Raw genomic sequence first — 15395 nt, 5'->3', positions numbered from 1 at the left:
ATTGACTGACTTCAGAACCCAAGATCTGTCATATATTGACACAAATCTCCTAGTCCAGAAGGAACTGTAGAATTATTACTTTAAACAATAAACTTGCACTTCGTCTATACAGTTACCATTGCATAATTGATGTAACATATTATTAATACTATTTCATTTGTTTTTTAAATATTCAAAATAACATTTAGACTTGCATATTTAAAAGTGAAAGGCAAGGAAAGACTGAGGAACTGTCATGGATTAGAGGAGACTAAGGAAACATGATAACTAAACCCAGTGTTGGAATCTGCACTGGATCCTGAACAGGTAAAGACCTTAGTGGTAAAACTGGTGAAAGTTGAATAAAGTGTTTGGTTCAGTTAATAACATTGTAACAATGTTAATTTCTTGGTTGTGACAATTATACTATGTGTGTACTAGATATTGACATTGGGGGAAGCTGGATGAATGTCTACAATTTTTGCAACTTTTTAAAAGTCTACAATAGTTTCAATAAAAAGTGTTAAGAGTATATAAGAGTAAAAGTATGTACTGAAAGTAGAATGTCTTATATCCTCTAGTGTTCTATTACTGCCTATCTCAAATCCCTTCTTATATTCAGTTGTTCAATTAAATCATATTAACATTTATAAATATTTATTTTTTTATTTTTCTGGTAAAATAACTAACTTTTGTATTTTTATTGAGCATCAAGGCTTCCAATAGACTTCCAAATAATTACATATCCTTGAAGTTATTCACAGTATTTAAGTAAGACCCAAGCAGCCTCTTTTCTAAAAGTCTCAGTGAATTTCTATAATTTATTAAATTGTTCTTATAATTATATAAAATATCACAAGCTTTCTTTCTCTTTAAAATATATTCCTGTATGTAGCTATAGTAGTTAAATAAACCAGAAATTATATTGGACTTATTTTATAAAACTATAAATCATATTTATTACATTCTAATTTACTTATTTACTAAGGGAAAATAACTACCTCAAAGGCTGAGCATTTTGTTTTCTTGGTAAAACCCAAATCACTCACATATAAAAGATTTTGCCCTGAGAGTTTTCAGAAGGAATTAATATGCCTATATATAATTCATCATTTTTTTTAAAAATGTGAAAATGTTCTCAGAAAAAATAAATCTAATACCCAAGTTTCTCCTATGCTGCCATTTTAAAAAAATTATCTTAGAAATGAATAAATGGTAAAGAAGAGCACAAGTTCTAAAGTTGGACTGTCTAGTTTGCACCACCTGGCAATGTTGCAAATTTAAGTAAGTTACCTAAATTCTCTGTCTCTGATTTTTCACCTATAAAAGGAGGGTAATAATAAAAACTAACTCGTAGGTTTGTTGTAACAAGATAATACAATTGGAGATCTTTTAAAAGCAGTTGGTACAGGTAATTTAGCTCTAAATAAGAATTACCTTTTCTTTTTTCTTTCTGTCAATCACAAATTGCTACTCAGGCAACTTGAGATCTTTATAAATCCACAATTACATTCAAGTTGCCTTATACTGTTGCAATTCAAATTGTTGTACTAATAAGAGAATAAACATATAATTCTCTAGAAATAAACAATATTTTTTCTTTAACCTGGCCTACTTATCTTCTTCTATGGTCAACAATGTTTGAATAGGTTTATGACTTAAATTCTATCAGAACAGACCCACAGGCTATGAACCTACTTTATTATATGTTGGAACTGAGAACATTATCATTTTCTGTTTTAAAAACTTAGTCTCATGTTTGAATCCTGAATTAAAATCCAAATTATATATCATGTTAAAAAAATTCTATGAAGTAAACTACGGTGAAGCATCTGGATGCAATATAAACACCTTGCCATGAAAGCACAGCAATGCATATAATATGCTGGCAGGATTCTGGAGATTAAAGTGTATACATTCATCTGAGAGCACTTTTCTGTAGCCAGGTCTATATGACTTACCTCTTTCTGATCCCCTGATTGACAGCCAGGCCACTGCAATTAACCCAACACAGAGCACCACCAATATGGCAAAGAGAGCTGCAAACATGACTTCATAGGTGCTGAGAGAATGGCTCCTTGAGGGTACACTTCGCTTTGAGCCCATCTTTGGTTTTTGAAGGTTTGCTACTCTAAGGGCTCTGAGAGAGCATAGAAGCTTCACCAGCTGAAGAGCACAAGCTCTCAAGTTTTCCAAGAAGACTTGTCTAACAAATCTACACTAGTCTTACTAGTCAGTGTAAATGAGTTGTGTATGTCCCTTTGGCAACATTATGTCTCTATACATTAAGTAGCTTTAAAAGTGCAGTTAATGTTTAAAAAGATATTAGTGAGTACAGAGAAGCTTAGAGTTGTAAATGTTAATCACCTGAACAGGCCAGTTGTCAGTGTGAATGATGTTAACTGCATGTTGTAAACAAAAATGATACTTTATCATTTTGAGAACTGGTAGAAGAAATATGAAATTCATGGTAGTCAAATTAATCATTGGGCACATGCACATGATATTTGTAAAGAGTCCCTAACAGATCAACCTTCCACCCTCTGACTCAAGTCATTATTAAGGCATTTTTTCCTGTTTTATGTAGGTGTAGACATTCTAAAGATAAATTTTAAGCACATGTGTGTGTATGTGTATATATATATATATAAAGCCTAATATATATATTAATACTTAATCTCTCTTCCCACCCTCCCTATATCCCACTTTCTCTCTCTTTTTCTGTATCTCTGTATACATATATATATATATATATATATATATATATATATATATATATATTTTTTTTCTTATTGAAACAATCACAAATTTTGTAATCTTCATTACGTCACCCATGTGAAGTTATGCAGTGTAAGGGAGTATTGATCTAACCTAAAGGAAAGTCCACTGAAACAAGGCTTCATATGCCCACTTTTTATGGCCTCGTGTAGTTATCAATGAACAGGAGTAGCAGCTGTGAGAGGAATTAAGCTTTTTTTTTTTCTATTTTAAGAAAGTATTCTGGGTGGGGAAGACATTACTCACTTGCCCAGGACTTTATCTTTTTAAAAATGCCAATAGGGCTTCCCTGGTGGCGCAGTGGTTGAGAGTCCGCCTGCCGATGCAGGGGACACGGGTTCGTGCCCCGGTCTGGGAAGATCCCACATGCCGCGGAGCGGCTGGACCCGTGAGCCATGGCCGCTGAGCCTGCGCGTCCGGAGCCTGTGCTTTGCAACGAGAGAGGCCATAATAGTGAGAGGCCCGCATACAGAAAAAAAAAAAAAAGTCAATAATAACAAGAGGACATGTTGAAAATTCCACACTCATAACTGTGGTTATGGGAAAACCAGGACTGTTCTCTGATAATTAAAGTACAGTTTATCATGGGAACTTCCACACTTTGAATAACAATGAGTTTAGAATTAAAAATTAATAAATAAAACCAAACCTGTTCTGAAGTAAACCAATTTACCTCTTGTTCTGGCAAGTAAAACTGGCCAGAGATAAGGAAGTACTAGGTCAGAGGTTAATGTGCTGAAATTGTGGCATTTTATAATTGGCTAAAATAAGCAAGAGCCATGTTTGTTTTTTCTTCACTCTTAAAGGAAAAGAACCACATGTTGCTCTCTGAAAGCCTTGCTGGTAAAAAGTGAAATATAAATAAATAAAGGTATGTCATGGAATGTATTTATATTTTTTATTTAACTGAATTAATACTAACTGTATTCTTAATCCCTTTAAAATACACATGAAATGAGAGACATCACTGGTGGAGTTGGGAGAGCTTTATCTTATTTATATCCTAGTAATAGATGAGACCCTCCCATACAATAGGAGCCTGGAGAATGACACTTGAATTTGGGGAGCCAAGAATATGGAAGTACAATGACTGTTTTCTTCATTATAGCTGATGCAGGTGCAGCATATTTGCTTTCAGGAAATCGAGTAGAACTTTGTTTTATTTTGACTTTATATAAGGGAAGGAGAATATAACAAAATGAGTTCACATACTATGCTCCAAGCACAGGACAATAATATATTAAACATAAGATTGAAAATAAAAAATATATATACTTATGTTCAGAAATGAAATCAGCATTCATATTATAAATTTTCCTTAAATTATATGTTTTAAGTGATTATACTTAATATGTTCAAATAAATGAGTGGAAGAATAGCTTTCCTTTAAAAAGGCATTAATTTATAAAGGACAGAATGAAATAAAACAAACAGGTTAATGTGAAAAACGGACAAATCATATGTCCTGAAATTGAAAAATTTACTAAAATAAAATGGAACTTGGCATATCATATAACAAAACTCATTAAGCAGTTATAATAATAAAGAGTGCGTGGTATTGGTCCAGGGGTAGAAAAATATCTCAGTAGAATAAAGATCCCACAAACATCCTGATTCATATGTGGAAACTTCACATGTCAAAAAGATAGTCTTACCAATACGTGAGACAAGGATGGCTATTCAAGAAATGATGCTGGGTCAGCAGGTTAGTCATCTCAGGATAAATAAAATTAGATCCTTATCTCACATCATGAAGAAAAATAAATTCCAGGTGGGTTAAATATACAGAAAAACTGCAGAAAAAAGTTTGAAGAAAATGTAGGAAGATGTCCTCCTGATGTGGGATACTAAGGGAGTTTTTAAAAAAGAATAAACATTTTTAATTTTATTAAAAAATAAAAGGATGAACTAGGTAGAAGAATATTGATAAATTTAGCCAATAATAACACTGAGTGATTTTTAAACAAAAGATATAAAAAGAAAGTAAAAACAAGACACAGAATGGATTGTTTCCTTTTTTTTTTCTTTTCTTTTTTTTACTGTGTATGTTTTTGTTTGGCTACAACAGAACAGAAGTGCAGCAAAGATTTTTGTATGAGTTTCTAAAATTTATTTGTAAGGTAATCCATGGAAAGTCCAAGAAATGAGTTGGAAAGTGAAAAGTGGGGAAAATAAAGCCAATAAAAGTATGTAATCAAGCCAGAAACTACCATAGTCTCAGGAACATAGTCCTGCTGGGGACTGCTGCATGAGACAGAGAGAAAAGTTCTCTGAATTACCACAATTAATGGGCAAGGAAGCAGGGATGTTTATTAATCAAATAGCCTTGCTCACTGGTACAGAGTAGCTTATGGGGCTTTAACTCTCCTACTTTCAGCTTACCCTGTGTGTGCGTAGAACATTCATGAAACTCTGCCCTCAGCTTGCAGAGATGAAGAGAGCCTATGTGATAAGTACCCTTATAGTTTACAACTGAAAAACATTTTCCATAATTCATGGAGAATTTCTACTAATTAATACATAAAAGACAAACAGCAGGCAATTAACAAAAACACAAACCCAAACAAACAATACGGAAATAAAACATGATCACACAAATTTCTATAGGTTCTCACTTTTAGTAGATGGTCAACTTCAGTAGTAATTATGGAATTCCAATTAAAATAAAAAATGAAATATTACTGACCTCAAATATACTAGCAACAATTAACATCCTTAGCATTACTAAGCAGTGGCATTCATCGCTTGTGAGAAAGAAAATTCAAATAATCGTATAGAAGAGCAATTTGGTAATATCTATCAAAACTAAATATGCATATATAATTTGACCCCTGAATTAGTCTACTAACTATACATCCTAGAGAAACTCTAACAGTTGCACGCTATGAGATGATATTCGTTACAACACTATTTTAAGCCCCACAAAATAGAGAGAAAACTTGTGTCCATCAATAGGAAAATGATTTGTACTTTTTAAATAATAAAGTATTATACACAAGTTAAAAGTGTACAAACTGGAGCTCTATGTACCAGCTTGGAAATAATAAACAAACTTTTACACAAAGAAACAAGCTATACCCCAGGATCTGGCCCTGTCCATCATCAGATAGTTGATAGATAGATAGATAGATAAATGATAGATAGATAGATAGATAGATAAATAGATAGATAGATAGATAGATAGAGCATTCTGTCCAAAAGCAGCAGAATACACATTCTTTTCAAGTGACATGGAACATTCCCCAGGATAGATCACATGCTAGGCCACAAAACAAGTCTCATTAAATTTAGGAAGATTGAAATCATATCAAGCATCTTTTCTGACCACAGTACTATGAGACTGGAAATCAACTACTATGTTGTACACCTGAAGCTAACATAATATTGTAAGTCAATTATATTTCAATAAAAAATAAGAAACAAGCTGCAGAAGAATATATTCAGTGTTACACTATTTAAAGTCAAAATAGAAAATAATTTGTTTAGTAGTGCAGTTATATGTAATAAAAGTTTACATGGGAATGGTAAATAAAAACTTCAGTATCATGATTACTTCTAGGTAGGGATGGGATTGGATAGTATGGGAATGGAATACCAACCAAGGGGACTTCAACTGTATTTGAATTGTGTCAGCTCTCTTAAAATTTTTGAAATAAATTAGTGAACCATATTAACTTGACAGAGTTAGATGATTAAGACATATGAGTTAATAGTTTTCTGCATTCTTCTATTATATATATATATTCTTCACTTTATATATATATAAAGGGAAAGGGAAAGCATATGATTGATGTCTCTGTGTATTAGTTTCATCTTTATTAAATAACAAGTAAATTTGAAAAAACTTTATGCATAGAACTTTCTACTTTGAGAAACGTGGAAGTCACAGAACCAGCCCCCTTAAGTCAGTCATTGAATATTTATAGGAGAGTAAAATACTTATTTTAAACATATATTTAAAAACTTAACCATATAAGTTAAAATGATCTAGATGAAGTAGAAACAAATAAGTAAGAACAAATATCTGGTATGGTCAATGAAGAGAATATGTAGCTCTGGATAGATCAGCATCATTAATACTCTTAATGAAGCTTTCAGTGAGGAAATCAAAATCGTGACAAGTTCAGTGATGGGAATGACACATTCCAGTTAAGTGAATAATGAAGTAGGAAGATACTTGAAGATAGTGAAAAATGGAGTAGGTAGAGCCAATATTGAACTTTTGGAGACTCCTAGGGGAGATTATATGTATTTTAGCCGATAATGAATGAAAGGATAAGAATTGGAAACTAAGAAAATTAAGAGTGTATAAGCTCTTGTTAATATTATTGAAGCATAAGGACCAGAGAGTTAAGAATCATGGTGCATAACATAGTCCATTCATTTGCTCAGCCTGATTTTATACTCTGACTGCCCTATGTAGCTGTAGTAACTGCAAACAATCTCTAAAGACTAAGGCCCTGAGCATTTATAAAACATTTCTTCCACTATTCAGCATAATGTGAGAAACTCCCAATAGCTTTCATCTTTTAATAAATTCCTGTGACTGGGTTATTATTGGACACATTTCTTGAATAAAGACTAAATTTAAAAAAATAATATAAAACAAGAAATCAATATTACTCATCAATAATACTTTTGGATATTCTACAGATGATATTTTTCTCTGAAAATGTGTCCAAATACTCCAGTGTAGTCAGTCAATTAACACTTAGGTGACTCCTATGATTCCTGGTTCAAGGATGACAGAGCTGTATGAAATACACATCTGCTTGACTCCAAGGCTGGTATGTTTTTCTTTGACTTTTCATATAATTTCGACACAGTATTCTAAAACCTAATTGATAAGTCTTTTTATATTTAGGTGTTACAAGGGACAGTAATCTTTCTTTGTGAAATATCTGAGGACTTTGATAAACATCTTATGGGGTGAAAAAAAGAGTAGGTCTTTAAATATTGTTAGACATATTTGTCAGTGAGGATCCTTAGATACTGTAATTCTAGATCACTAGGTATTATTTTTTATAGTTTTGACACTTGAATAAAAATTTGATGGGATGTAAAATTGTGGTGCCATATCATCTTTCCCTCAGAAGCTTGTAGGTATTCCTCTGCTATTCTCTGATGCCAAGTATTGAACTAGCCTTCTTTTATGAATTTCTTTCATCTTCTGATTGCATGTGCATCATCATTGTCGGCCAGTTTTTCTGTGTGTGTTATTTTTAGGGCTGATGGATTCTATATATTCCTTGAGTTTATTCATATGTGAGAAACCTTCCTCTTTCTTTTATACTTGAATAATACTTTTCTGGGGGTTATATGCATGGGAAAATGACAAGTTTATTTTTTTTCCTTGGAATTCTGAAGATATTTTTCTAATATTGTCTTTCTGACACAGAACATAATTGGGAAAATGTCTAAAGCAAACTCCATATCTTACTTCTCTATGTGACATGTTTTATATCTGCTTGATTGCCTAGAGAATTCTTGTTTCATACATGAGGTTCAATAGTAAATAATTTGGCATTGATTATTCTGAATTGAGTTTTCTTGGAATGTTGTGTACCTTTCTCAGTTTCCACTTTATTTAAAAATTAGCCTTCCTTTATTAAAATTTTGAAATTGTTTGTTGTTCAATCTACTAGATGTCTTACTGGGGGTTGGAGTCCAATTTTTTTAGGTTGGATTCTCTTAGTTATTTCTTTATATTATTTATACATTTCTCCTAATTGTTACCATATCTGTAACTCCCTTATACATTTTAATTATATACGATATTCAACTCTGGGTTTTTTGTTTTCTGTTGTTTGTAATTTATTGTTAGTTTGTATCATGCTGCTGATTCAGATTGCAATTGGTTTTTTAAATCATAATCTTTCTCTTTTAACTACTTTTGTGTTTTATTATTTTATTATTGTCTTGAACTTATTTTCTTATTAACTTATTTTATAATAAATAGTACTGTAGAAAACTTTCCTTTTGTTGAATTTGCTTCTAGAATCAAAGTTTTGGGCAACATTTTATAAACTAGTCTCTTCCCCTCTCCCTTCCCTCCTTCCTTCTTTCCTTCTGAGGTATATTTGCATGGCTGCCTTGCTATTACTTTTTGTTTGGTTCATGCTTTATTTAGTTCTCTTAGGCTCTTTCCCATGGCTTTCCCATAGAGTGGGTGAATTCTCCGTGCTTTTGTATGAACAACAGTTTGAGGAATGCATATGATCTGCTTTTTTACTTTTTGTAAACTGAGGGGTTGGGGAAAGGTGTTGAGAGAGAAGTAACCCATAGGAGGCTATATACCCCCTTTGTATGATGGCTCATATTCCTTTCTCTCTTCTGCAATTTTACCAAACACCCTGTCAAAAGGTTCCTTTGTACTAATGTGGGTTTTTTTTTTTTGTTTGTGAATGTGTGTGAGGTACAACTGTGCTGCATACTCTTTCTTACAAATTGATGAATAGCACTGAGAGATCACAAGGCCCTGTGGTTTTCTGCCTATCTCCACTTAGATACCCTAGCATCATTAGTTACTAGGGGTTGTTAGTCTTGAGATATTTTCTCTTTTCTCAGGCTGCTGACTCACCAATTTGACCTGCTTTTCTACAAATTGCAGGATATTGATGAAAATTAGAACTTTTCTGGAGTTCTTTTCAGCAATACTGGTGGAGAGGATAGGGTTTATAGATGACTGATAGATAAAAGAGCCATGTTGAGTTTCATAATATTCTTGTATTGGATATAGTTTTTACCATGAACTTTGTTGTTTTTTCTTTGTTTTGTTTCTGTTTTTTTTTTTTTTTTTTTTTTGCCCCTGCCGGTGAATTTTGGCTAGCTTATAACTGGTTTATAAGTCATTCAATTAGCTTCTTGGGAAGGATGCTTTAATCTTCAGCTTCAATTCAGACTTTACACAAAAGTCCATCCAATGTAATTTCTGACCTAAAGACTATTTCAAGTTTATTCAACTAAACTATACCTAAAAATTAGTTTAGATGTCATACCAAAGCTTCCTGGCTCTGAAAAAATTTGAGTACACAATATTACTTAGTTCATTTAGGGACAATGTTTTCAGGTGAATAGTAGTTTACTAACGGATACGTACATGAAAACTAAAAATGAAAAGAATAAAAATCCTTTCAATTTATAGTAATCTCTTGCATCGTTTAACAGTCCGATCAAACAGGAGTTGGATTCCTGTACTACTTTTAGGTTGACGATAAAAAGAAATCCTTTAAAGTTGTTACACACTGAAATATTCTGTTTAAATTGCAAAACTGCATCTCTTGAATTAGTAAAAAATGTATTTGCCATTCAAAGAAGGTGGTGTGACGTGAAAAATGCACTAGTCCTATAGACAGTACACCCACCTTTACATATAGACATGGACCTTGCCTATGCAACCTGGGGCATTTCACTAAACCTCTTATTAAGCTGCAGTTTTCTCATCTGGAGAACAAAGTTATTGATCTTAAAATCACTTTCATTTCTAAAATTTCCTGAGTTTATGATTTTTATGGTCCCTTCCAAAGGAAAGTATATAATTTATGTCTCTTCACATTAAAAAGTCTTTGTTTCCCATATTTCTTTCAGAGAATCACCTAAAAATCACCTGCGTGAGACAAGGTCTTTTCAAACATTTTCTTAAGATCTTTTCCTTCATCTCTCCCACTGACCTTTCAGTCTCAATGCAGCTTTTTTTTATCCTCCTCTTGTCTGACTACAGTGAAATCATATTTACTTTCCCTTTGCTGATGCAAATTATGCTTCCCCTTTCTTCATCCTTTGTTCCTGCTCTACACGTGGCTTCTTACCTTGCCATATGAAAGTCACTCTCACCAAGCATATCTCTCCAATCTACTTTTGTCTGTAAAGTGGATTATGAAACTTTTGAATCAAAGGTATTATACCTGGACATGCTGAACTGCATAGCACTTAACTGTTCCCAAAGAGAACTCTATTCATGGCAGTATTCAAAAATAGACCTGTACTTCAGGAAAGAAAAATGAGCTAGGCTGGGAGAGATTGGTTTTTTTCTCGTAGGGGTTACCACACTTTTTATAGCATCTTAGTTGGTTAGTAGGGAGCTTTGAAAAAATATCAGTATGTTCTTCCCTGTCACCTGCTAGTTTAGGTCATTTTCAAAGAAACCCCCTATGTATCCAGAATCCTAACCAATTCACACCCCCATGATTTTATATTATTGTGGTGGCCACATCTGTAGCTCAGGCTGGATTTATCATCTCACCATGCTACTTTTGAACTTTAATCATCTTAGTGCCTGGAGGTCAAAAGATTTTTTATATTGAAAGGGAGTCTGCCTACTTGTCAAATTTTCTCAGTGCTTTTTATCTAATTGCCCTGTTATCATCACCAAAGTCTTTGGTCAAGCTGTACTTTTTCCACAGAACAAATTTTCCACATTAACTTGCTAAAGCAGATTTCACTGTCATGTCATTAAAACAGTTTCAGAAAGCTCATCCTCTTTTCTTTTCTAACTGAAAGAATGAAGATAAGATCAAATTAAGAGACCATCTAGTTAAGGAAACTAAAGTTTTCAGCTTTGATCCAGACGTCAAAATTCCCACATAAAATTTTGCACTTCACTTTATGACTATGTCTTTTTAGATATCACCCAAATAAACCCTTTTGGTAATATTGTTTACTAGGTAAATGCATAGTTTCGTTACATGAATTTTGTTTACTTCTCCTTTATTATTGAGTGTCAGTTCCTAGATGGAAGTGGCCAGATGTGTAGTGAGCTTTTGCTTAAATAATGTAATGTATTCAGAATTATGTGTTTAATGAATGTTTCTTGCTGCTACTGCTGAGTTGGGACTACTGACATTAAAAATAAAATAAAATAACTTGCTACTGAAAGTTGCTGTTAAGTCATTATTTTAGGGTGACAAAGTCAATGACAGAGGCATGAGTTTGGTGAAGTTGGTTAGACATAAGGAATTAAGTAGGGTACATATATGTTAATTGAGATTTCTTACACTAGATCATTGGAGAGATTACGTAAAACTAAGAAAAAATTTATATAAACATAACTGTGGTGGAGATCACTCTTTCCCTCTTTTCATTCTCCCTCATCCTTTTAGAGATGGAACTCCCTGAGTTTTACCTGTGAGCCATGAACAACAGCTTTCTTTCAGTTTAGATGTGGCCTTGTGATTAATTTCAGGAGAGTGGGGTATGAGATAAAGTTATATGTGCAACTTCTGGATCATCTCTTTAAGGAGCCTTGCTATAATTTTTTTTCTTTCTTCCTGAAGCCTATAAAATGGGGAAAAGTAGTGGTCTTGGAAGCTACTTGTGAATGGCAGAGCCAGACACATGCCCTGGCCCTTTATATCTGTGCTAATATGTGAGAGGAAAACAAACATCTGTGTTATTTAATCAACCTATTACTTCTTTACTTCACTTTTATAATAAACTTTAACTATGGGTTTTGATGAGGAATTTAAATATAATTCATGATGCACTTTTAAAAGATTAAAAAAAAAATCTTTAGAAAGTGCTCACTTGTTTATTTGAAAGTAGAAATTCTTTAATTGCTATATTTTAATAACATTTTTCTTTTCAATGAGTGAGTGTTCCAGTGTAGGAATGTATTAGTTCTGAACTTAATAGACTGCCGTTAGAATATTAATTATGATATCATGTCTATTTTTTCTTAGTTTCTTTAAAATTTTTTTCTAATTCTTATGATTTTACAGTATTTATACTCCATTGTAACCTTCAATTTTCCAGGATATCCTAGATTAAAATTCAGATCATCCTAAACATCTTTTGGACAGTGGACATGTGTGGATGTACTGTTAACATAAGGCATTTGTTTTGAGAGCTCAGTTTGCTATCTCCCTGGTCTGCAATGGTGTCTAAAGGACATTCGATCCCTATGATTTATCTATACCATTAACAAAGTGGAGATGGTATTCTTTAGTTTGTGAAGTTCTAATATTTAGCCAAAATGTGAAATCCTTTGATAAAGTCACAAACTATTTGCAGCATATTCTAAAGCATTTTAAAAGTGTCTTCTTTTTGGTTTTGACTTTAAAATATCCAGAGCTTTTGACTTTATCTCTTGCTATTGGACATGATAAGCTCATTCATTCAAGAATATACACATTTATATCCTGCTGATACCTTGAATGTACTTATCTACTGTGGACACATTTTCTGTGATCTTCATTTTGCTTTAATGAGGTTTTAAGACGTTAGTTCTGAAGACAAAGCCTGCTCATACCAGGTTAATTTGAAATAAGCCATGCCAGTCAACTTTCTATCTCTTTGAAGATAATGGTAAAATGATCATATCAATTTACATTTTGATTAATTGTAGGATTAATGTTTTTGTGTGAGGTAGCAGTTTGAAGTGAGTGGATATAGAATAAACCGTAATCAAAAAATCGTGTTGATTGTAACATTTCAGACAAATTTTACATAAAATGCCTTGAAAAATAGTTTCAAGATTTTGGACATGTAAACCTAATCACCATTTATTTGACCCTTCTGCTTTAAAATTTTTTTACCTCTTTTCACCAAAAATACGATATTAAAAATTCAATCAAAAAGTGTCCACTTTGTGAAGATAAGGGAAAAATAAACCATTCCAACACCTTACATAATCCTACTATCGTCTCCCTTATACAAAAATTTTGCCAGAGCAAATAAGCAAGTGCAATGACAGTTTGACGGAGGTCTCTGAAGATAATAAATAAACAGAGATGTTACAGAGAGATTCCCAAACATAGTTATGTAGTTAAAATGTGCAATTAAACCATGGAATGCAATTAAAATAGCTACCGCATTTCTTTTCAAGAGAAGACTACTAAAAAATACTCTACTTTAGAAACATTTTAAGATTCCTACTACTAAGTTAGTATCTACGTTGAACAAGATTTGTTATGTTCACACTTCAATTAAATTCAAACTCAATAACCCTGTGATAAAAAAAGACCGCAACCCTCTCAGATGTCTGTATCCTCTAGGTGTTTCTGATCTAGAAAATAAACTCTTCAGTGCAATGATCCGAATAGATTGTCAGGAACTAATCTTGCTCAATGTGAATTGATCTATATTATGAAAATAATGACAGCAACATGGATGGACCTAGAGACTGCCATACTGAGTGAAGTAAGTCAAACACAGAAAGACAAATTATTATATGATATCATTTATATGTGTAATCTAAAAAAATGGTACAAATGAATCTATTTACAAAACAGAAATAGAGTCACAGATGTAGAAAACAAACTTATGGTTACCAGGGGATAAGGGGGAGGAGGGATAAATTGTGAGGTTGGGATTGACATATACACACTACTATATATAAAATAGATAACTGATAAGAGCCTGCCGTATAGCACAGGGACCTCTGCTCAATACTCTGTAATGGCTTATATGAGAAAAGAATCTAAAAAAAAAAAAAGTAAATATATGTATAAGTACTGCCACTTTGCTGTACACCTGAAACTAACACAATATTGTAAATCAACTACACTCCAATGAAAATTTAAAAAAAAAGAAAAGAATGAGGAGAATGTTGTCATCATAAAGAGCTTTATGTATCAGTCAGAACTGCAGCCTACACACATATAAACACACATGCACACAGACTCACATGACAGCACACACATTAGCACATATACACATGCACCTGCACACAATCATACACACATACATACACACACTCAGAATCGCATACACATTCATACAATAACAAGCACACGTATATTCACACACACACAAACATAAATGGAATATAATTGCCAAAAATGCTTTATCCGTTTCACAAGGAACCTGTTAGAAAGAATTGAAAAGCCAAACTTCCCCTAGCAGTGTTGTTGGGAGAAGTTGAGCTTGCCTAGCAATTTAAGAAAAACAGTCACTTTGCATCCTGGTCTCTCTCTTTAGCTAAAAGGTAACTACACATGTTATTCATACCTTCTCTCCATCTCTCCCAAACACACTATCCTCTTTGGTTTCATTTCATCCATTAATTTCTTTAATATTTGGTACCAGCTGGCAGACAATATCCAAAAGAGAGGGTCTAAAGGATACGCTGCTTCTGTGAATTATGCATGAGGGAGTTAAGTCTGTTATTCTGAAAAGTGTCCTCCTGTGCTCTTTCCTGCATCTCTTATTTTTATCTGCTGTGACCAGCTGGAATGATGTCATTTTGCAGCCAGTGAAGTAGACTCAATGATTTTATAGTCACATAGGTAGAAATGACAGTGGTCACAACTTTGTGAGAGTGGAATTATCTGCCTGTATACATCAGATGGCTGGGCTATAACTTTAAGCTTGAGTCAACCTTCCTGTGCTTCAGGGTTGCCATATGCGTGACCTCTTGTTAATACAAAGAAAATGGCACCCTCTCAATAATTATAAAAAATACATATAGCTGTATTCTTGTTCACAGGAGAGAATACTCTCATTTAAGTACTTCAAAATAAACCTGACCAATCTCTGCTAGAAAACATTGTTGAAATTGGAACCACCAGGGAAAGAAAATAGACTGACTATGGCCTGTTTATTGAGTGTATACTATAAACACTAGATCTATGCCAAAACAACAGAATTCGCACCATTTGTAACTGTAGAAGACTGTATCATTTAAAAAATATTATTTATAC

At 33.0% G+C, this 15395-nt stretch overlaps 1 protein-coding gene across 1 annotated transcript in view; it reads right to left on the bottom strand.

Annotated features, from left to right (window-relative positions):
* The window catches only part of TMPRSS15 (transmembrane serine protease 15), a 133512-nt gene extending 131427 nt beyond the window's left edge, over window positions 1-2085 (bottom strand). Inside the window, exon 1 of the mRNA XM_027101029.1 lies at window positions 1941-2085. Coding sequence (XP_026956830.1) covers window positions 1941-2085 — 145 coding nt within the window. The remainder of the gene's footprint in view (window positions 1-1940) is intronic.
* Window positions 2086-15395: the final 13310 nt, after the last annotated feature.

Source organism: Aethalodelphis obliquidens, unplaced genomic scaffold (genome assembly GCF_003676395.1).
Source record: "Aethalodelphis obliquidens isolate GAN/ISIS:26980383/991018 unplaced genomic scaffold, ASM367639v1 scaffold1, whole genome shotgun sequence".
In the NCBI taxonomy this organism is placed as follows: domain Eukaryota; kingdom Metazoa; phylum Chordata; class Mammalia; order Artiodactyla; family Delphinidae; genus Aethalodelphis; species Aethalodelphis obliquidens.
This window is presented reverse-complemented; position numbering and strand designations above follow the sequence as displayed.